This window comes from Rhinoderma darwinii, chromosome 5, assembly GCF_050947455.1.
Source record: "Rhinoderma darwinii isolate aRhiDar2 chromosome 5, aRhiDar2.hap1, whole genome shotgun sequence".
In the NCBI taxonomy this organism is placed as follows: Eukaryota; Metazoa; Chordata; class Amphibia; order Anura; family Rhinodermatidae; genus Rhinoderma; species Rhinoderma darwinii.
In genome coordinates, this window is record NC_134691.1 from 273,759,134 (window position 1) to 273,781,651 (window position 22,518).

General features: G+C 40.3%; 1 protein-coding gene across 3 annotated transcripts in view; it reads left to right on the plus strand.

Annotated features, from left to right (window-relative positions):
* The window catches only part of OSBPL10 (oxysterol binding protein like 10), a 362,776-nt gene that overhangs the window by 292,283 nt on the left and 47,975 nt on the right, over positions 1–22,518 (plus strand). For all 3 annotated transcript variants that reach the window (XM_075827172.1, XM_075827173.1, XM_075827174.1), the window contains 2 exons: positions 578–715; positions 19,623–20,103. In XM_075827172.1, coding sequence (XP_075683287.1) covers positions 578–715; positions 19,623–20,103 — 619 coding nt within the window. The remainder of the gene's footprint in view (positions 1–577; positions 716–19,622; positions 20,104–22,518) is intronic.

Sequence of the window (22,518 nt, forward strand, 5' to 3'; positions counted from 1 at the left end):
TGTCGCATCTTACTTCATCTAATTCTTCATTAAGACTGGCATATGATACGCCAGTCTTAGTAAATCTACTGCAGTGTGTGTGTGTGTGTGTGTGTGTGTGTGTGTGTGTGTGTGTGTGTGTGTGTGTGTGTGTGTGTATGTGTATATATATATATATATATATATATATATATATATATGTGTGTGTGTGTGTGTCCGTAGCTGATTGGACAGTGTCACAGCAAAGTTAAAATGCCCCCTTGCCAATTACTCGCCCCATTGACAGTTCAGGGGGTTATTTAAATATCAGACGCCAAATATAACGGCACCGATATCTGAATAACGTAGGAAGATAGTAAAAAAATGTAAAGTGCTCCAGGGTTTGTACAGCTTTGCCCATTACATGCTGCACTCAGCTGCACATGTATGGGCAGGTGAATGGTTCTCTTTAATTCTTTCATCTTGTTTTTTATTTTTGCGTGCATGGGATTGTGAGATGGTAAATACGACTGAATTTACAAAAGCACTAGACAGAAAAATAAATTTCTGAAATTTGTAAAAGATAATAGAGCAGTGTGCTTTTTCTTTATTTTTGTAGGCTGGTCCTCCTGAGGCTGAAGATGAGCTGACGGACACAGAAGATTATGAGGAAAAAGATTTAGGCGTCATGGATGATCAGCGCAGTGTAATCCTCCACCTTATCTCACAGCTCAAGCTTGGAATGGATCTTACCAAGGTACGCAATGAGGATTCTGCTTTATTGCTTCCATTCTACAGTTAGATTTCCCTCTTCAACTAAAACTGAGTAATTAGATAGTATTATTTCCCTAGTAACAGGATTAACAAGCTCTTATATGAAATATTGTCAATCATAGCAACTGAAAATGGGAAGAAGATTTAACTAACCTGATTTTGTTTTTGACTGTTATGGACAATGACAACTGATAACCCATATCTCTATAGCTCAGGAAGTGTGACATTTCTTAATGCATCTATCATTAGAATACATTACGAAAATAATATCAGTAAATAGAATTCTACTTCTACCTTCTATCCACCCACAGAAGTAGCAAAACTATATCTCAAAGAGATCATTATGCAGCCCCCAAAAAATCTTTAAAATATATTGAGGCGTACTATTGGTTTAAGGCCTCTAAAATTTTTTAAAAAGAAACTTCAGTTCTGCTAATTTAAGTTCTTGGGGGTCTCTAGACAGCATTTTAGAAGGGGTTTTTAAAAAAAAAAAAAAATGTGTCCTTGATACCTAGAATTTAAACATCCATAGATACAAAAAAAATCAATAAGTTTGGGACTTTAGTTAGGATTTAGAATTTCCCTATAGTCATCGAGATTCCAGTTTTTAGCTCTCCTGAAGGTTTGTTCTTGTTAGGAATACATTTTGAGTTCTGGATACATGATGCCTAAAAAACCTAGCCTCAAAGAGTGAGGGCTAGAGCAAAAATATACTTTAATTCTCTAAATGGATGGAGATAAGTAACTGCCAGATACCTCCTTAGGAGTTGCTCTTTGACTGTTTTAACTGTCTAAATAATATTTCGCCTGAAGAAAGATTAAGCCTATGTTCACACTGAGTTTTTTGACGCGGAAACCGCACCGCAAAACTCGTCAAAATCGGCCCTAAAATGCCTCCCATTGATTTCAATGGGAGGCGGGGGCGGTTTTCTCCTGCAAGCGGTAAAACCGCCTCGCGGGAGAAGGAAGGGACATGCCCTATCTTCGGGCGTTTACACCTCTGACCTCCCATTGACATCAATGGGAGGCAGAGAAAGTGTATTTTGCGGCGTTTTATGCGCGCGGCGCTCAATGGCCGCGGGCGAAAAACGCCTCAGAAATTCCGCCTGCAAAAAACTCTTTGTGAACATAGCCTAAAGGTAAGGGTATGGCAATCATCATAACCACTATTGCAAGAAATGTAATAGCCTATCTGCAAGACTCCATTACATATATTGTTACATAGTTAGTACGGTTGAAAGAAGACACATGTCCATCAAGTTCAACCAAGGGATGGGTAAAGGGAATTGAAACATTTCTACACATTGACATAGGAGCTAATACTTTTTTGTTCTAGGAAATGATCTAAGCCTTTTTTAAAGCCATCAACTGTCCCTGCTGTGACCAGCTCCTGCGGTAGACAATTCCATAGATTCACAGTAAAGAAGGCTTGTCGCCTCTGCAGATTGAACCTTTTTTTCTTCAGTCGGTGGGAGTGCCCCCTTGTTTTTTGGGTGGGTTTTACATGGAACAGGCTTTCACCATATTTTTTGTATGTGCCATTCATATATTTATATAAGTTAATCATTTCCCCCCTTTAGTCGTCTTTTTTTCAAGGCTAAATAGGTTTAATTCTTTTAATCTTTCCTCATAACTTGCATTCTCCATGCCCCTTATTAGCTTTGTTGCTCTTCTTTTTGTATTTTTTCCAACTCCAGGGCATGCTTTCTATGAACTGGAGCCCATAACTGAACTGCATTTTCCAGATGAGGCCTCGGTAATGCTTTGTAAAGCGGTAATATTATATCCCTGTCCCGTGAGTCATTGCCTCTTTTAATACATGACCATATCGTGCTGGCCTTAGAAGCAGCTCATTGACATTGCATGCTGTTATTTAGTCTATGATCTACAAGTACACCCAGATCCTTCTCAACAAGTTACTCCCCCAGTGTAGCTCCCCCTAGGACATATGAGGCATGCAGATAGTTGGTACCCAGATGCATAACGTTACATTTATCTACATTAAACCTCATTTGCCAAGTGGATGCCCAAACACTTAGTGTGTCCAAATCAGCTTGCAATTTATGAACTTCTTCTATAGACTGAACAATACTACATAGCTTGGTGTCATCTGCAAAAATAGAAACAGTGCTATTAATCCCATCCTCTATATCATTAATAAATAAGTTGGATAATAGTGGTCCCAGCACTGAACCCTGGGGTACACCACTTATAACCGGGGACCATTCAGAGTAGGAATCATTGACCACAACTCTCTGGATACTTTCCTTGAGCCAATTCTCAATCCAATTACAAACTATACTTTCTAAACCCATAGTTCTTAATTTACCCATTAGACGTCTATGAGGGATAGTGTCAAATGCCTTTGCAAAGTCCAAAAATACTATATCCACAGCGGCCCCTCTGTCTAGGCTTCTTCTCACCTCTTCAAAAAAACAAATCAGGTTGGTTTGACAACTTCTGTCCTTAGTAAAACCGTGCTGGCTGTCACTTATAATACTATTTTTTGTCACATAACCCTGTATATAGTCCCTCAATAGCCCCTCAAACTATTTCCCCACAATGGATGTTAAGCTTACAGGTCTATAATTACCCGGGGAAGACCTAGAGCCCTTTTTGAAAATGGGCATTTGCCCTGCGCCAGTAACTTGGCACTATACCAGTCACTAGAAAATCTCTAAATATTATGAAAAGGGGGACAGAAATAACTGACCTAAGCTCTTTAAGGCTATGTTCACACGGGGTCTTTTGCCGAGTTTTTTGACGCGGAAACCGCGTCGCAAAACTCGGCAGAAACGGCCCGAGAACGCCTCCCATTGATTTCAATGGGAGGCGTCGGCGTCTTTTTCCCGCGAGCAGTAAAACTGCCTCGCGGGAAAAAGAAGCGACATGCCCTATCTTCGGGCGCTTCCGCCTCCGACCTCCCATTGACTTCAATGGGAGGCAGGAGAAAGCGTGTTTTATGCCCGCGGCGCTCAATGGCCGCGGGCGAAAAACGGCGCGATAATTGCTATTCACACGGAGTATTTTGGGGGAGGAATATCTGCCTCAAAATTCCGTTTGGAGCTTTGAGGCAGATATTCCTCCCCCAAAATACTCCGTGTGAACATAGCCTAAGAACTCTAGTTTTTAACCCATCTGGTCCCGGGGCCTTGTGTACATTTATTTTATTTAATTTAGCTTGGACCATATCTACATTCATCCAATTCAGTATATGAACTAATATATTAACAGCACTGGCACCGGCTATATCAGCTGCTCTTTCTTCTTTCTTTGTTGTATATACAGAGCTAAAGAACCCATTTAGTAACTCTGCCATCTCTCGATCCCCTGTAACCAACTCCCCATTTATCATTAGCACCATTATTTGACATTAGTTTCTCCCAGTCTATACCCTGAATTGCAGCCCTCATCCTGGGGAAGTTGGCCTTCTTAAAATTAAGGGTCTTTGCCCTCCCAGCCTGTTTTTTTTTTTTTTTTTTTTACAGTATAGGTAAAATGTAACTATATTATGATCACTGTTACCGAGGTTTTCATGAACATTGACATTCCCAACAAGTTCTGCATTATTAGAAATGATCAGATCCCACAGAGCTTCACCTCTAGTCCGGTCTTCCACAAACTGGCCCATAAAATTTTTCTGCAACAGGTTGAGGAAATTTCTCCCCTTTGCAGTTGAAGCCAAACCATGACACCAATTAATATCGGGATAATTAAAATCTCCCATTATCACTACAGTATAGATAAATTATTTAAAAGAATTGTTGAATTTATCTTCATCCAGTCAAATTTTACCAATTAGGCCCAACCCTGACTCTCACATGGAATGAACTGCCAATTTTAGCTACACTCTCCAGATTTAGGCCTCAAGCCCACGACCGTAGCCATGTGCACGGCTGTGATTTTCGGGTCGGCCGGCTGCGGACTCTCAGCCTCGAGCCGCCCGCAAATCGCGGGACATGCACATGGCCGCGGCCATTATTTTCAATGAGCCCGGACCGCAGAAGACGGCCGTAATAAGACAGGTCCGTTCTTTCTGCGGTGCGGGCTCCCGGGCCATGCACGGACCGTAAAAACTACGGTCATGTGCATGGCCCCATAGAAATGAATGGGGCTGCAATTCTCCCGTGGATTTTCGGGGGAATTGCGGCCGCAAATGCACGTTCGTGTGCATGGGGCCTTATAGCTGAGGATCATTCTGGTGTTGTGACATTTCAGTTATTCAACTTTCAATTATTTTTAGCTAAAGCCTCATGCACACTGCTGTATTATGGATGTGTAATACGACACTCCTAGCCCGCTATAGGATCTGACTTTACCTCCATGTGTCTTTGGGATTTTATATGGAGGAATGACATTTTTTGTTTTTACTGACTCATACAGAATCCTTGAGTAAAAAATAAATACTGATATTCTCCATCGTCTGCCGAATTACGAAAGCAGTGTTTCACGGAGGCACCATACAGCAGGACACGTGTCTATAACGGGTAGGCTACCTTGGTGAGGTAGAGATCTACTGTAATAATACTGAAGGCTCTTACCATCAAGAATGATATAAATGTATTTTTCTACAGAGAAAAGAAGTGACCCTGTTTAGGCCATAAACTGTACTTATACCGGATGCTTTTTTTTAAAAGGCGATTTAGATTTTTTTACAAACCTACACGTTCCAATCATGTTGTAGGTCTGCATATGTTTTTTCAAAGCAAGCAAAAGAAAAACACTATATTTTTCCAGAAAAATTAAGGCTTTATTCACGCTGCATTCGCAGCGAACATCGTAACTGTATATCGGGAGGATTTCTCGACATATAGCTCCTACGTAAGCCTCCGCAGCATGCGACTGTATAGGCATAGAGTGGCATACATCGCCCATAGGCTTCCATTGTAAAAAACATGTACTGCACAGTATTTATTTTTATTTACTGGAATCCTCTGTATGGACTAACATAGTTGACTAATCTATTCCATACAGCTAAAAAAAAGGTATACTGACAAGTACACCAATGGATGGCAAAAGGACACTCTTTTGGCATCCTTTGAATATTGGGGCCCTATGGCTGCATTTGGTACATACACAGTGCTAATAGAGCCCAATTCATTTGAGTAGAAGAGGTAAGAATGTGTCAACCCGTATGGTAACGAACAAAAACATAGGTTTTCTATGGACTATGGTAATAACAATTACGCTGCTTTAGTCCAAAACTTGTTGACTGAAGTGTCCTCGTTGTTGAACGAAGGTATCGGGGATCTACTCAGGACCTTTCAAAGATCTACCAGTAGATCTGGATCCATGGGTTGTCTACCTGGAGTCTGTAATATGAGCCGAATGGACGACCATGAATAAATTCCTTGGCTGGATATAAGGTTGAAGTGTTCATACTGTAAGTGATTACTGTATGATACTGTAAGTTTAAGAAAGCTTTTCTGTTCTCACACTTATTTACCTGCCTTGAACTACTGTATTGAAGCACACACATGGTGGTTGGAATTATTGTTCACATCGAGCAACTAAGCAGGTAGATGGTTACCATGGCAACTGTTATTCTAGCGCCAGGCCAAATTTAATTGCTCCACTAGCAATTTACAAATGGTTATATACAATATGCTGCAGTGTAGCCCAACAGGGAAATGTAATGATTATGCTTTTAATACAAAAAAATAATAAATGAAGGGATTCGGGAAAGTTGTAGGTAGATAATTGAATATATTGTTTTCGTTTCTCACCACATAATAAGCTGATTAGCAGCGAATTGTAGCTTATTCTAATCTGTGCAATATTTCCATTTTAGTTTTTTAAAGAAATCTTATTTAGTATTTTGTATTTCCTTGTAAATTAAAAATATAATATTCATTATTCTTTCTGCTGATATACATCTGCACAATTTCTAAATGTTTTAGCTAGAATACTCACCATCCTATTGCAGAGCGCTGTGCAGTAATACTGACTTTTCCTAGGTTTATACCTTATATAGAGTGCCAGAGATCTGGAGCCGAGGTGCAATAGTATTATTCGTCACACGCAGCCGCTCATTATCGGTGATGAATAATACTACTGGCCTTTAATTCCAGCTTCCCTGCACTTTGTATACTGTGTAAACCTAGGAACAGCCAGTATTACTGCACCCCTGCTGCCTCTGCTTACCCTTGCTTCAGACAGTCACATCCTTAAGTCATTGATTGGCAGCAGTTGAGAAGCCGCTGCTGTTGGGGGCAGAGCAGTGGCGGATTAAGTAGACCATGGGCCCTGGGCTGTTACCCAAACTTGGGCCCCCCTTCCTCACCGCCGCCCTGCCGCGCCGTAACTATTTTTAACACTACCTTTTTGGGCAAGCATTAACAGTGTTACGATTTCCCTTGTCACAGCGCGGTGTCCCTACATACTGACAGTATCACACTGTGCAGGGACACAACCTCCTGACAAGGGGAATTGTCTATCAGTCCTGGACTGCAGAAAGACTTTTTGTGAAATACAAGGATTCCTATAATAAAAATGTCAGGAGAGGTGACAGATTCTCTATAAATCTAGTGACTCACAGGTGACGACGTCTCAGATTCTAGTAGTTTTTTTCCTCTTTTCTTCTCCATCCGGTCCAGCGCTCATGACGACTTCTCCCGGCCATGACTCATTTCTGCAGAATTTGCCACTCAGACGTCTCCTCACTTTTCCAACATTTCCACACCTATAAACGAAAATAAAGTTATCATGGTGCCACATACTGTACCCCTAAATATAATAGCACCAAACACTGCGCCTGAATATAATAATACCACACACTGTAAAACACCACATACACACAGCCCCTGTAGATATTACACACCCCCATAGATATCGCCATACACAGCCCCCTCTATATATCACACATCCCCCCCCATAGAGAGCGTTACACACAGCCCCCTATAGATAGTGCCAAACAGCCCCCCTGTAGAGAGCGCCACACAGCCCTCCCCCTTGTAAATAGCACCAAAAAGCCCCCCCTATAAAGAGCGCCACACACATACCACTGTGGATAGCACTACACAGCCCCCCCCCTTGTATATAGTGGCACACAGCGGTCCCCCTTGTATATAGTGGCACACAGCGCTCCCCCTTGTATATAGTGGCACACAGCGCTCCCCCTTGTATATAGTGGCACACAGCGCTCCCCCTTGTATATAGTGGCACACAGCGCTCCCCCTTGTATATAGTGGCACACAGCGCTCCCCCTTGTATATAGTGGCACACAGCGGTCCCCCTTGTATATAGTGGCACACAGCGGTCCCCCTTGTATATAGTGGCACACAGCGCTCCCCCTTGTATATAGTGGCACACAGCGCTCCCCCTTGTATATAGTGGCACACAGCGCTCCCCCTTGTATATAGTGGCACACAGCGGTCCCCCTTGTATATAGTGGCACACAGCGCTCCCCCTTGTATATAGTGGCACACAGCGCTCCCCCTTGTATATAGTGGCACACAGCGCTCCCCCTTGTATATAGTGGCACACAGCGCTCCCCCTTGTATATAGTGCCACAAGGTTATGTACACATTTAAAAACTTTATATTATAATTATATATATATATATATATATATATATATATATATAAGTATGTGTGTGATTGATTGATTTTATTAAAAAAGATTTTTACTTTTTGAGATACAGCTGCTTTGTATCCTGTATCCGTCAGGTCAGCAGGACTGACAGGGTCAGTGACACGCAGGATCCACTTCAAATCTATCACATCTAAGATTAAAATTTAGCGCAGGGCCCGTTTCACTGATCCCGTCAGTCCTGCTGACCTGACGGATCCAGGATACAAAGCAGCTGTATCTCAAAAAGTGAAAATATTTTTTAATAAAACGGAATTACAAGTTGCACCAAACACACATTTTTATAAAAAAAAACAAAAAACGACGTGATTTTTACGACGTTTTTTCCGTAGACAATTGCTATTTTAGAATTTTTATTCATAAAGTTTGAAAATAATAGTAAAAAAATAAGCTTTTTTACGTTTCAGCTATTTTTTTTGGTAATAACAGTTTTACCCTAAAATAGACCTTTTATTTGTAATCGTCATTGTTTACCGTAAATTTTAATATATTACATGTCTATATTAGGGTAATTGGGTCAGCGCTAGCGTTACAACAATGTTTGGCGGGGGGGGGGGAACGTTTTTATTTTGGGGTGGGTATTTTATGTGTATTTATTATTTCTTTTTTTTTGCACTTTACTTTACTATTTTTTTATTACTATGGTCTGTCCCCCAAAGGTCAAAGAAGACCTTTGGGGAACTTTATATATATTTTTTCTTTATTTTACACCAGGTTTTTCCACTGTAACTGGGGCTGCACAGCAGCCCCAGTTACAGGGGAAATCAGCCCTCTCATAGTGACGATTGTCACTAATAGGGCTGTGCTGGGTCTAGTTAGACCCAGCAACAGTCTGTCACTAACGGCACCCGGCTATCATGTGACCAGTCACATGATCACCGGGAGGAATAGAGACAGCGCCGCTGCTGCTGTCTCTATTCCTATACACAGCGTTCATTGAACGCTGTGTAAGAAGACATCGGAGAAGACAGAAGCAGCGAAAGCTGCTTCTATCCTCTCCTCAGGGTCCCCGGCAGTCACTGACAGCCGGAGACCCGACATTCAGCTGCCCGATCTCGCGGGCAGCAAGTTAAAACCCGAGCCGTAGAAAGTCTATGGCTCGGGTTTTAAGGACCCATCCCTGACCGCTGGCCGTAAAAATACAGCCAGCGGTCGGGAACCAGTTGGGTAGGAGGATAACTAACCTCAGCGCCGGTGACCGCCCGGCTCTTCTCTTCTCTTGCAGCTTTGGAGTAACAGAACAGCCGTCCGTCGCTGTTCTGTTACTCAATGGCGCACTTGTCAGGGAGGCGTGTCCTACCCCTTTCCCGGCCAATTCCCTGCTCCTCCCCTCCTCATCTTCGGAAGTTAGCAGCGCTAGCGCGCTGAATATGTTTGGAAGATGTGCGGTTCGGGCTGCCATGGGCCCCCTGGGAGCCTCGGGCCCCGGGCGGCCGCCCGAATCGCCCATATGATAATCCGCCACTGGGGCAGAGCCTAACTCAATTTTACAATTTTGAAAGGATCAAAATCGTGGCATATTGAAATGTCGAATTATTTAAATTAATTTGATTAATCGCCTAGCCCTATTTGTGTTTCTCTCACAACATTTATCAAATACTACGGAAAAATAAATAAATCTGCAACAGTTTATTTCACATAGTGTGTCATTAAATCCAGAGGATTAAATTTAATGTGTAACATTTAAGCAGATATCAGGGTATGCCATGTGAATGTTAATCTGCCACAGGATTAATAATAAACGTATTTCAGTAATGCAGAAGTTCCCCAGCAATTACTTCTCTTCTGTGATTATATAAAGTAGATTTTGTTTTCTGTTTCTGCAAAAAAAAAAAAAAAAAAAGTTTCAATCACGGCTTACTGTTTTTTTTATAATGAAATCCATAAAAAGTCCTCCTGAAAACATAACAGATTCGAGTAGGCTAGGCTATGCCATCACTTGCTAAATGGTGGGGGTATGACCACGGGGACACCCAGAAATTGCTAAAACGACAAGTGCCACTGTGATATATGTCTCAATTTTTCCCCGCACAACACTATGGCCGTCCAGCCACTGAACCGGTAGTGCAACTCATTTGAATGGGGCTGAGATGCAGTTGGCAAGTTGTTACATGATACTAAGTTTCTTTATGAGTATTTCCCTAGGGCCTCATGTTCTTCCATATTAAGGATCCATATTGTTCAGAGCACACACAGGTTTATTTTCTTATGTATTTCAGGAAAATAAGCAAAAACAAAACCATGGCGTGCTTCATTACATGTGCTTCATGTGCCGCTGTACAGGGTCCGTACACACAGGGGACAAGCAACATGATGTCTCCATCCGTGTGTGTGGCACTGCCATAATTCTTAGGCAGCACATCCGCTGTCTTGGGGTTATTTTTGACTCCGATCTTTCCTTTGCTTCGCGCATTCAATCTCTTTTACTCTCCTGTCAACTTCTCCTCAAAGTCCAATGGAATCCAAGCAGAAAAAAATCACTCCTTCATGTAGCGCTCCTGTGTTGCTTTTGGCTTGTGCCAGAGAGATCTCAAGCCTGAGGAAGACCTAGGTACTAGGTTGAAACGCATCGCTTTTATAACAGTTATTTTACTGTTTGTTGTAATTATACACATTGTTTTAGAGAAATAAATAATTTATTTTACTCAACTACCTATTAATTACCTTTGTGGCACAAGCCACAAGACACACAGGAGCGCCACAAGAAGGAGTGATTTTTTTTCTATTTGGAATCCATTGGACTTTACTTTCGCCGGGTGTTCTGGTGCCAAACCAGCTACTGGTGTCCACTCCAAGAGGCCTGCCTACTGTTGCCGCATGGAGCCTATTGGCCCCCCATGTTTAAGAATCGAATTGTGCCGACCATCCTGCACAAACACAGAGAGTGAGTACTGTGACCACCCCTTTCTGTTCACTAATGATCTCTTACCACAATCACATTTCCTTATTATAAATTCCATCTAAACATTATTACCTTAGATGAGCGCCTGTGTTCTTTTTTTTTATTTTTTTCCACCTCAAAAACATCTACAGAATCCGCCCTTTTCTTACTCTGGAAACAGCCAAAACTCTCATTGTCGCTCTGATTCTCTCTCGTCTTGACTACTGTAACTCACTACTAATCGGTCATCCCCTCACTAAACCCTCCACTCTCCAATCTATCCTTAATTCAGCAGCCAGGCTCATCATTCTTAACAACCGCTACACTAACGCCTCTACCCTGTTCCAGTCACTGCACTGGTTGCCCAATCTCTTCAGAATAAAATTTAAATTTATTGCTCTCACCCACAAATCTCTCCACAGTGCTGCACCTCCTTAATCTCCTCCCTCATCTCTGTCTACCACCCTACACGCGCTTTACGTTCTGCCAACGACCTTATATTAACATCCTCCATAATCCGAACCTACTTCGCCCGTCTCCAAGATTTTTCTCGTGCTACACCAGTACTTTGGAATGCGCTACTCCAGACAATCCGCTTAATTCCCAACATCCACAGTTTACAGCGTGCTTTAAAAACACATCTTTTCAGACAGGCCTATAACAATACACTAATTATTGCAGTGCATTGTCATTATTACAGGCTTCTGTTAAGCCTTGCTAGAGACCTTGCTTAACAGAGGCAGAGAGAAGGCAGACCTGGGGGTCCTCATTGGGCCCCCGGACAGCCATGACAACCATCAGCACCCTACGATGGCATCGCAGGTGGAGGGCTGTCAGAGGCCGCTGACTCTTTCTAACGGCTCAGATGCTCCTCACGTGAGCCCGCTCCATACTTTACCCCCCCCCCCGCACCAGGACGTACCGGCACATCCTGGTGCGTGAAAGGGTTAACATGCTTTCGTAGACTGCATAAATAATCAGATTTTGCCATAACCAGTGATATCCTCCACACCTATATTTGTGTATATGTCTATGGTATACAGCATATGTTTGGTCTTAATTTAGAGTGCAAAACCATCGTAGTACGCTCTAAAAATACCCTTGAAATATGATTGCAAACAGCTTCCTAATGATTTCAATGGGAAATACGCTGTATAGTTCATACAAGGCATATTGTTACACTGCTAAATAAAAAAACGACTCGTTAAAATACGCTTTGAAAAAAAGTCACTTCCTGAAGCGTTTTAAAAGCTTATTTTCGCAATTTCCCGTTGGCACTTCAAAAAACACTTTGAAAATACAGCTAAAAAACTCTTGCAAAAATAAAAAATGCTTTAAAATCAGCTAGAGAAACGCCTGGATTTCTTCTCTTAAAACCAGCCTTGTATTTTTTAGCCTTAACATATGCCATGTATACATAGCCTAACTTTTCTAGAAACAGAAGCACAGTATTATCTGCAGAAATGTAAGTATAATTTTGAACAACTCAAGCACTGAGATTTAACAAACTTTTTTTTTTATATATATGTTAGGGAAAACAAGTGACTAGTTGTTAATTCTGTATTATGATGTTCTGAACGGAAATGTCTCCTGTTCGCAGCAGAAGTGAAGCAACGTAGAATGAGGCTGTGCTTCCTCTGAATATCCAGCCATAGAGGACGTGCTGTCATTTTCGGAAATCTGTAATATGCGAACGGTACAGACTATGGGCTTCCGTAAAACAACCTCTCAGATTGGCAGTAAAACACTAGAAAAATAAAATAAGCCAAGATATTAGATAATGGCTGACTATTTAAGTAATACCCTAGTATATTCAGGAAAGCATTAAAACCATAGGCACATAGGAGTTACAATATAAAAATAAATAATATAATAATCTCTGTGATAGCTGAATGGCCTTCAGCTAAAGCAGCCTCAAAAAGGATGTGTTTGACTACAAGTAGAATTTCAGAATAATGTTCTTTTTTGTAACATAACAACGTTCTTTTCTATTTTGCAGTGTACTACAGATTTGTTGGTCTTTGTAGTTTATTGACTGAGGCCGTTTTCCCCTGGAGTATTTCTTGCATTATGGATGGCACTGTCTTTTAGCCATGTAGTTGTATAACATGTGTCTTAAATTGGTTCTACAATTGTTTCTACAAGATTATATATATATATATATATATATATATATATATATATATATATATATATATATATATAGAGAGAGAAAGAGATCACATACATAGCAATTTGTCAGTGACATTCTAATAAGGGACTTGAGCTGTATCAAAGTGGTGTCTGACCTTTCTAATATTGTCCCCAAAAATTCTCTAAACTGAATTTTTTTTTATTGAAATCTATCTAAAATTCTGTTTTATTGACTTTTTTTTTTTTAAATCACATTTCACTGTTTTTCTGATTCAGATCTTAAAATCCCCTTCATAGCTGTAGAGTTTCATGAAAAAATGTAGGCTACCTACAGCCACGACTAGGGGAGCTTAGGTGCTTGCGGTTTTATTATTGAGCTCAATGTATAAACCGTATGCAGTAAGCTCCTAGGCTTCCACTAGTGATAGCCGCAGGCCACACATTTGGAGCTGTGTACCAGAAAAATGGAACTATGACAACAATAAAAATATATTAAAAAAAGAATCGGCGCAGAATTTTGGACCTAAAAATGACATGGTGATAAAATGTGGAGATTCACTTTAACCCGTTAGTGACCGCCAATACGCCTTTTCATGGCCGCCACTAATAGGCTTTATTCTTATGCATACACCTTTTCACGGCGCTGCATCAGAATAAATAAACAGAGCAGGGAGCCGAGGTAGCTGAGGGCTGGGGGCATCCCTGCTCAAATGAGTGAGATCGATATCAGTATCGATCTCACCCATTAAACCTCTCAGATGCAGCGCTCAATAGCGAGCGCCGCATCGGAGTTATTTTGGAGAGAGGGGGGGATCTCACCGACACGATAAGATCGCCGAGTTTCTGTGTCTTCTATGGCAGCCGGGGGCCTAATAAAGGCTCCCAGGTCTGCCTGTAGTAAATGCCTGTAGAGACGTTTTAAACGGACAGGCAGTAATACACTGCAATACAAAAGTATTGCAGTGTATTATAAAAGCGATCGGATGATCGCATATTAAAGTCCCCTAGTGGGACTAGTAAAAAAGTGAAAAAAAAGTTGAATAAAAGTTAATGAAAAAAATAATTGAAAAACCCACTTTTTCCCCTTACAAACTTCTTTATTGGTGTCACCGCGTCCGTAACGACCCCAACTATAAAGCTATTACATTATTTAACCCGCACGGTGAACGCCGTAAAAAAATTAAATAAAAAAACAATGGAAAAATTGCTGTTTTCTGTGAATCCTGCTTTAAAAAAATTTGATAAGTGATCAAAAAGTTACATCTACTCCAAAATGGTAGCAATAAAAACTACAAGTCGTCCCACAAAAAAAAAAAAAGCCCTTATACAACTGCATCGGCGGAAAATATGGAGACACAAAAACAAATAATTTTGAAAATAAAGTGATATTACTGTGTAAAAGTAGTAAAACATACAAAATCTATACAAATTTGTTATCGTTTCATTCGTAACAACCCGCTGAATTAAGTTATTGTGTTATTTATACCAGATGGATTTAGATGCTTAGATTTAGGACGCACAAAAGAGTGGCAAAATGTCTGTCCCCCCCCCCCCAAAAAAAAAGTTAAGAAAAGTTGATCAATAAATTATATGTCCACCAAAATGGTGCTATTAAAAAATACAACTTGTCCTGCAGAAAACAAGACCTTATACAGCTATGTCAATGCAAAAATGGAATGCGACGATGGAAACATTTAAAAAATCTAATTTATAATATTTCCTGACTTGTGAAAAATTAAAAAAATTAGAACAATGCGTAATCATTTATACACTAACTGTTTAACTAAAAAAAAAATACATTTCTAGCGACACATTCCTTTTTAAGGTTTAAAATAGGCTGGTCAATAAAGGGTTAAAGCAGCTTCTGTTACTCAAGCGAAAGTTAAAGCATAACCGCATTATATAGCAAAACAATGATCTCAACTACAAAAGCGAATCTACGTACGAATAGATGAGGATAAACAAAATTAATCTTTTTGATTGGACTTGAATATAATATTTAAGGCGATTCAAAAGTGTCCATACATGTGGAAAACGGTCACTATTCTCAAAACATATTCTACATGGTTTCCAGTCCTTTGGACACATATATGGATTCTACTAATATGGAGAACTGGCATGAACACATTTGTTATGTGTGTAATTGCTTTTACCTTAGGTATGTGGTCCCCAACTCTTTTTTTCCACTTTCGAGCTACTTTAGAATCTGACAGGTTGTGTTGAGCTACATTGCATATTAGAAAGGCAAAACTTATATTAAAGATATAACCAGATCTTATAACATTTACAGTAGTGTTAACTGCTAGTGGTGTAAGTTTTTTCTCTAGTGCCGCACTTGGGAATTACACTGACATCCATGTTCCCACTAGGGCACAATAGTTTTTAGGGAAGCCACATGCAGGTCTAAGAGTCACAGTTTGGGGAATACTGCTTTAGGTCATTCATGTTTTGTATATTTTTTTGGTGAACCTTTAAGTGTCCCTACAAGGAAAAATTGAGTGAGACGAAGTCTATGTACCTCGGAGGCTATTCCACTAATCCATGGAAGCCCACTAATCCCTATGTATGGAGACTACAAACTATGTAGATCCTGTTCGCAGGATTCACAAAAAAAACAAAAATAAAACTTATCTGAATTGTAGAAATGACGCAGTGATATGGAGGACTCAAAATTATAGGAAGGACATAAATGTGGATCCTTAATTAAATGCAGTAATTCCAAAAACATCACCGATACATGTATTTTATTACATGATAGTAAGTTTCTTTATGAGTATTTTCCTAGGGCCTCATGTATCTCCATATTAAAGTGTAGTTAAACGTTCAACAAACTTCTGACATGTCATAGTGACATGTCAAAAGTTTGTATTGGCGGGGGTCAGAGAACGGAGACCCCCACCAATCGCTAGAACGAAGCAGCTGAAGTGTTCGTGTGAGCGCTCAGCTGCTTCGTGTCAGTTCGGCTTTTTCCAGATATAAATGTATCGGTGTATGGACTCAATAGAAAGTCTATGAGCCCGTACTCCGATACATTTATTTCTGGAAAAAGCCGAACAGAAACTAAGCAGCTGAGCGCTCACACGAACGCTTCAGCTGCTTCGTTCTAGCGATTGGTGGGGGGTCTCAGTGCTCGGACCCCCACCAATACAAACTTCTGACATGTCACTATGACATGTCAAAAGTTTGTCGAACATTTAGCTACACTTTAAGGATCCATATTGTACTGAGCACACACAGGTTTATTTTCTTATGGATTTCGGGAAAATCCGCAAAAAACAAAACCATGGCATGCTTCATTGCATGTGCTTCATGTGCCGCTGTACAAGGTCTGTGCACACAGGGGGACAACCAACATGATGTCTCCATCTCAGTGTGTGGTACTACCATAACTCTTAGGCAGCACGTCTGCTGTCTTGGGGTTATTTTCGATTTAGATCTTTCCTTTATTCCACATATTTATTCTTTCACGCTACTGTCAACTTCACCTCAAAAACATCTCCAGAGCCTGCCCTTTTTTTACTCTGGAAACAGCCAAAACTCTGTCACTCTAATTATCTTTCCTCTACTGTAACTCATTACTAATCAGTCTTCCCCCTCACTAAACTCTCTGCTCTCCAAGCTATCCTTAAAGGGGTTTTCCAGGGATACAAAATTTGTTTACTAATATTCTATGTCAAAATTAAATAAACTTCCTAATATGCATTCTGTCAAAAATCGGAATGCATTTGTTCTTATTCACCCTACCACTGGCCAGCCGGAAGTTCTACTTTTCATCCTAATGTTTTTTTGCTTTGACACACGCTCGTGCACAAGCATTATTATGCAGACAGACCTGTGTTGATACCTCACTGAGTATCGACACAGGTCTGGCATTGATACATAAACAAACAATGAACGGCGCGGGCATTGAGGAGGCTGTGGACCAATAGGATGCCTCAATCCCGGGTATACGTCAGAAGACCCGGGTTTGAGGCATCCTATTGGCCCACAGTGTCTTCAATGCTTGCCCCGTTCATTTTTTGCTTATACTTCAATGCCGGCACAATTTTCTTCGCGTTCATGCGATTCCTCAGTGTTTGTGCGCCGCTCACCCCAAAAAAACACAATGGTGCCGTCATTGAATCATAAGCAAAGAATAAATGGCACGGGTGTTGATGAGGCTGTGGACCAATAGGATGCCTCAAACCAGGGTAGATATCAGAAGTCCCGGGTTTGAGGAATTCTATTGGTCCACAGCCTCCTCAATGCCCGCCTCGTTCATTCTTTGCTTATTCTTCAATGCCGGCATAATATTCTTTGCAGTGTTCGTGCGCTGCTTGCCCCGAAAACATTTTCCGGGCGGGGAGCCTATGAGCATTGAAGAATAGCATGCTCGTGAAGACAATGGTGCCGGCATTGAAGCATAAGCAGAGAATGAACGGCACGGGCATTGAGGAGGCTGTGGACCAATAGGATGCTTCAAACCCGGGACTTCTGATGTATACCCGAGTTTGAGGCATCCTATTGGTCCACAGCCTCCTCAATGCCCGCCCCGTTCAATTATTTTCTTACGCCTTAATGCCAGCTCCATTTTGTTCGTGTTCATGCTATTCATCAGTTCTTGTGCGCTGCTCGCCCCGAAAAATTTTGTGTCCCTGAAAAACCCCTTTAGTGCAGCAGCCAGATTAATCTTTCGGACTAACCACTACACCAATTCCTTTAACCTATGCCAGTCACTGCACTGGTTGCCCATTCCCTTCATAATAAAATTTAAACGTATTACTCTTACCCACAAAGCTCTCCACAGTTCTGCACATCTTTACATCTCCTCCCTCATCATTTCTACGACCCTACCCGTGCTTTACATTCTGCCAACAACCTTAGATTAACATGCTCCATAATCTGAACCTCCCACTTTCATCACCAAAGTTTTTTCTCGTGCTGCACCAGTCCTCTGGAATGCATGACCCCAGACAATCAGATTAATTCCCAACATCCACAGTTTACATCGTGCACTAAAAACACATCTCTTTAGACAGGCCTATAACATTCCCTAAACTGACTCCTTTCCTTGGTCCCCCTTTTACATTAGCCATTAGAACCTGACCCCTTCATTCAGCAGTTTCCCCCATAGAGACTTGGTAGAAGAACCCGCAGCTAGCTGCATACTGATTATATGAGAGCTTCAGGCCTTAGTATGATGTAGTCACACAGAATAATGATATGTGATATACCAGTTTAGTTGTTACCAATTTCTATAGGGGCTATAGAAAATATTCCATGTGCTGAGCTCTATGTAATGTAAAATGTTGGAAAACAAGCGCATTCAATTCTACACAGATCAACCTGTGGTTATACCGTGTCCTGGTTTCTATTTGAGCTGGTCTGTATAGAAATGCAGAGATTGTGCATTGTTACATTACATGGAGCTCCGTACATGTACCAATGTAATGTAAAATTGTGGACAACAAATACGTTACTACACAGATAACTTTTTCGATAAATTAATCATGTAGAGGTTTCTATTGGGGCTGGTCTGTGCCGAAATGCATAATAATCGATCATATTTTATTTTATAGGTGGAGAAAAAGAATTGTAATTTCTACTCATTATATGTTACGGCAAAATAAAATAACAATTTTTTAATTAAAATATATTTTATGGCTTTAAATTTAACAAAATATAACATATAATTGCCATGACTGCTACATCCTGTACTATACATGGACAACATCATTTCATTTTTTACAAGTACGACGCAAAACTAGTGTAATTGCATTGATAGATGACCTCCATCAGTAGACAGGCCTCAGTCTCAGTGCCTAGGGCAGCTTTAGCTGTAAATACGGACCTGCATGCAAGAACCAAACTAGTGCTATCCAGCGGGGTGAAAAATTGATCATTGGTATATGCACATCGATGTATAACTTTATACTAAAGAAATGAGATAAGCATTTGTCCATTGGGTAGCAAATCGAGGTTTACAACTGTGCATAGGTGGTGTCCTAGTTATATCTTGTGACTCCAAAGCCAACCTTCTGTAGCCACATGTATTCATGGGCAATGTAAACTTTAAAATGAATTATTGTTCTGACTACTAAGTTAATGCAGTATTAGCAATTCACAATATGATATTCTTTTTGTTAATATTACTTTTACAGTGTATATATCATAATAAAACGCTCCAGATTGTTTAGAAAGCATGCAATTTTCAGGGATTTGAGATGTGATGTTTTGCTAACATTACAATAATAATGCTATTATGTGTCATTACCAAAGCTCCTTATTTTTTCTGCACCCATAACAGGTAGTACTTCCAACCTTTATTTTGGAGAAAAGATCCCTGCTGGAGATGTATGCAAACTTCATGGCACATCCAGATCTGTTTTTGTCCATTGCAGCTGGGACGACCCCCGAGGAACGAATGATCAGTTTTGTGGAGTATTACTTGACAGCCTTCCATGAAGGTCGTAAAGGAGCCGTTGCCAAGAAACCTTATAACCCAATTATAGGTGAAACTTTTCACTGCAGTTGGGATGTTCCCAAGAATAAAGTGAAGCCTTGTAGAACTCACTGTGCCTGTGTACAAGCCAAAGAAACGAACACAGTCCAGGAATCTGAAAACGAATCTTACAAAGTGCGTTTTGTGGCCGAGCAAGTATCTCATCACCCACCTGTATCTTGTTTTTACTGTGAATGCAAAGAGAAGATGATGTGCGTAAATACTTATGTATGGACCAAAAGCAAATTTCTTGGAATGTCTGTTGGTGTTTCAATGGTTGGAGAAGGTATGTAGCATTATCATGTAAAATAACTTGTAGTGTGCCATTGGCGCAGACGTTAATCTTCCATTTGGATTTCAGTAGACCGGCTGGCAGCAGACAGAAGCCTAGTTGCCGGAAAATAAAAAGCACTAGCTGCTCCATCTTCCCTCTTGCCACTTTGCAAGACTACATTCAGTTTTTACTGATCATGTCAAACAAGAGGTTAAATAGCCATAAAATAACTTTTCTAGACCCTTACATATTTGCTATATATTTGTAGTGCATAACAATGCTATATCTCATTCCATCATAGGTTATTAATGGGGAAATTGAGTGGACATATTATATGATCTCCTTTTTCCATTTCCCCTATCTCCTTATTCTTCATTGGGCTTGCCAGGTAATATTTTTTTACTACTCGCACCAAGTCTGAAGATGGCAATTTGACCCTCTGTCACTCACAGAGCTTTGAGGTCTTACAGTTGAACTTAGGCCCAATGCACACGACCGTGCCCGTAATTAAGACCTATATTATAAAGTATGGGTCCATAAAATACAAAAATAGGACTATTTTTCTCAAAAAGTTTCTACGTTACGGACACCTTCCCATAAATATACGGGAAGGTGTCCATCGGCCATAGAAATGAATGGGTCTGTAATTACGGAACGTAATTACGGCCAATTTTACGGTCGTGTGCATGGGGCCTTACTCTCTACTTTTTTCTTATACAATTTTAGCGTGAGCCATCACATTAACAAAAAGAAAAGACAGGGAAAAGTCCATGTTTGAAAATTTGTTCAACTATTGTTCACAGCAGCCAATCAGATTTTATTTATCTCTATATATAAAATTATATTCGATATCTGGTTGCCCTTGGTTTATTTTCTTTATTCCTATATATAAATACAGTGGTAAACATTAAGGAGAGAGGGTCCCATAGCCAAATTAAAAGAGCATCCCACCTCTTTTAACAGTCTCCTTAACAATGGCATTTTTTCTTCCATGTGTATGTGCACCGAGTTAGCGGCTGTGCCATAAATACAAGTGCCAACCCTACAGATCTGGGATCAGGCAAATACCCCTTTGTGCTGAATTTAGTCCTATCTAATGCATGAATTCAGAATGACAGAGTTTGCAATGGGAGCACATTATTTTTATAGTATTCGTGGCAGATTTATTATTACTGTCTTGAACCTAGACAGCTTAAACTAGACTGGGCAGGCAGAAGATGAGCCAAACTTATCACAGTAAAGCAGGCTGTTTGATAAATTCGGGACATCTTTCTAGACATGTTTTCTCTTCCTTACCACATATTACGCCTCAACCCTTTTCTAAATACTTTTTAAAACTGTGTAGTAAGGCGCAAAAATGTGTAAAACACATAATAAATCTGTCACAAGGCATGCACACCAGTTTTTTGGTGCAAATTTAGCTCGAGTTCAGGTGCATTTAGGTTTGTAAATCTTCCCCATAGTGTATTCTTGAAATCTGTAAACATATTTTTGTAATTTTTTTACTTTGAATGTCTGAAAATGTATTAAAGCAGCATAAAGATTCAGTTCCATTAACATTACACGTATTAACATAACTATTTTTAGACTAATTAACCTTTTGCCGTCACACAGTTTTAACCTGACTGATTATTAAGCCTTTTCCGCTTTATAAAAGCGCAGCCATTATTTCAGTAGTCCTTTTGTTATAATCTGCTTCGAAACAATTAATTCTCTCACATTAATATAAATTGAGGCTTTCATAGCTCTTTATACTCAGGATGTCATTACATTTAATTTCTTTATGTTTTGTAAGTTTTATTGGAATCTAATTTTTAACACTAAATCAATTAAGTATATTTCTAAAGAAAAGGTAGCTCTCGACCACATGTGTCCAACGTGTGGCGGGCGGGGGGGGGGGGTCAATTCCATTCCCCGTTGGTGCAGGTGGGACAGGCACAGTGAACCTTTTTTGTTCACATGAAGTTAAATTTGCAGAAACCAGTGCCAATCGTCAATCTAGCGAGTCATCAACATTCGAAAGACATGCATTAATATGTAACAATAATTGTATCGTTTTTCATTAATTTAATTAATGAAATAACATTGGCTTTCTGGTAAACAATCACACTCCTCCTATCTTGTCTTCTAATGACTAGCCGATGTCTGTTTACATGAGGATATCAACCACCGACAAGCAATACATTTCAGGTCATCATAAAACATTCGATTAACGGTAAATGAGTAATTTCTCGCTGATCGTGCAATCGCTGCACGTGTTTAAACTGACCAATGATTGTGAACTTTTACTCGATATTACAATTTTTGCACATTAATCGCCCCAACACTATACTGTGATTGCCCCTAATATTTCTATATGATTAAAGCAACTGTACAGTCCCCTTACTTTACAATCATTCTAAAACCCCGGAAGCTTAGTAAAAAAAA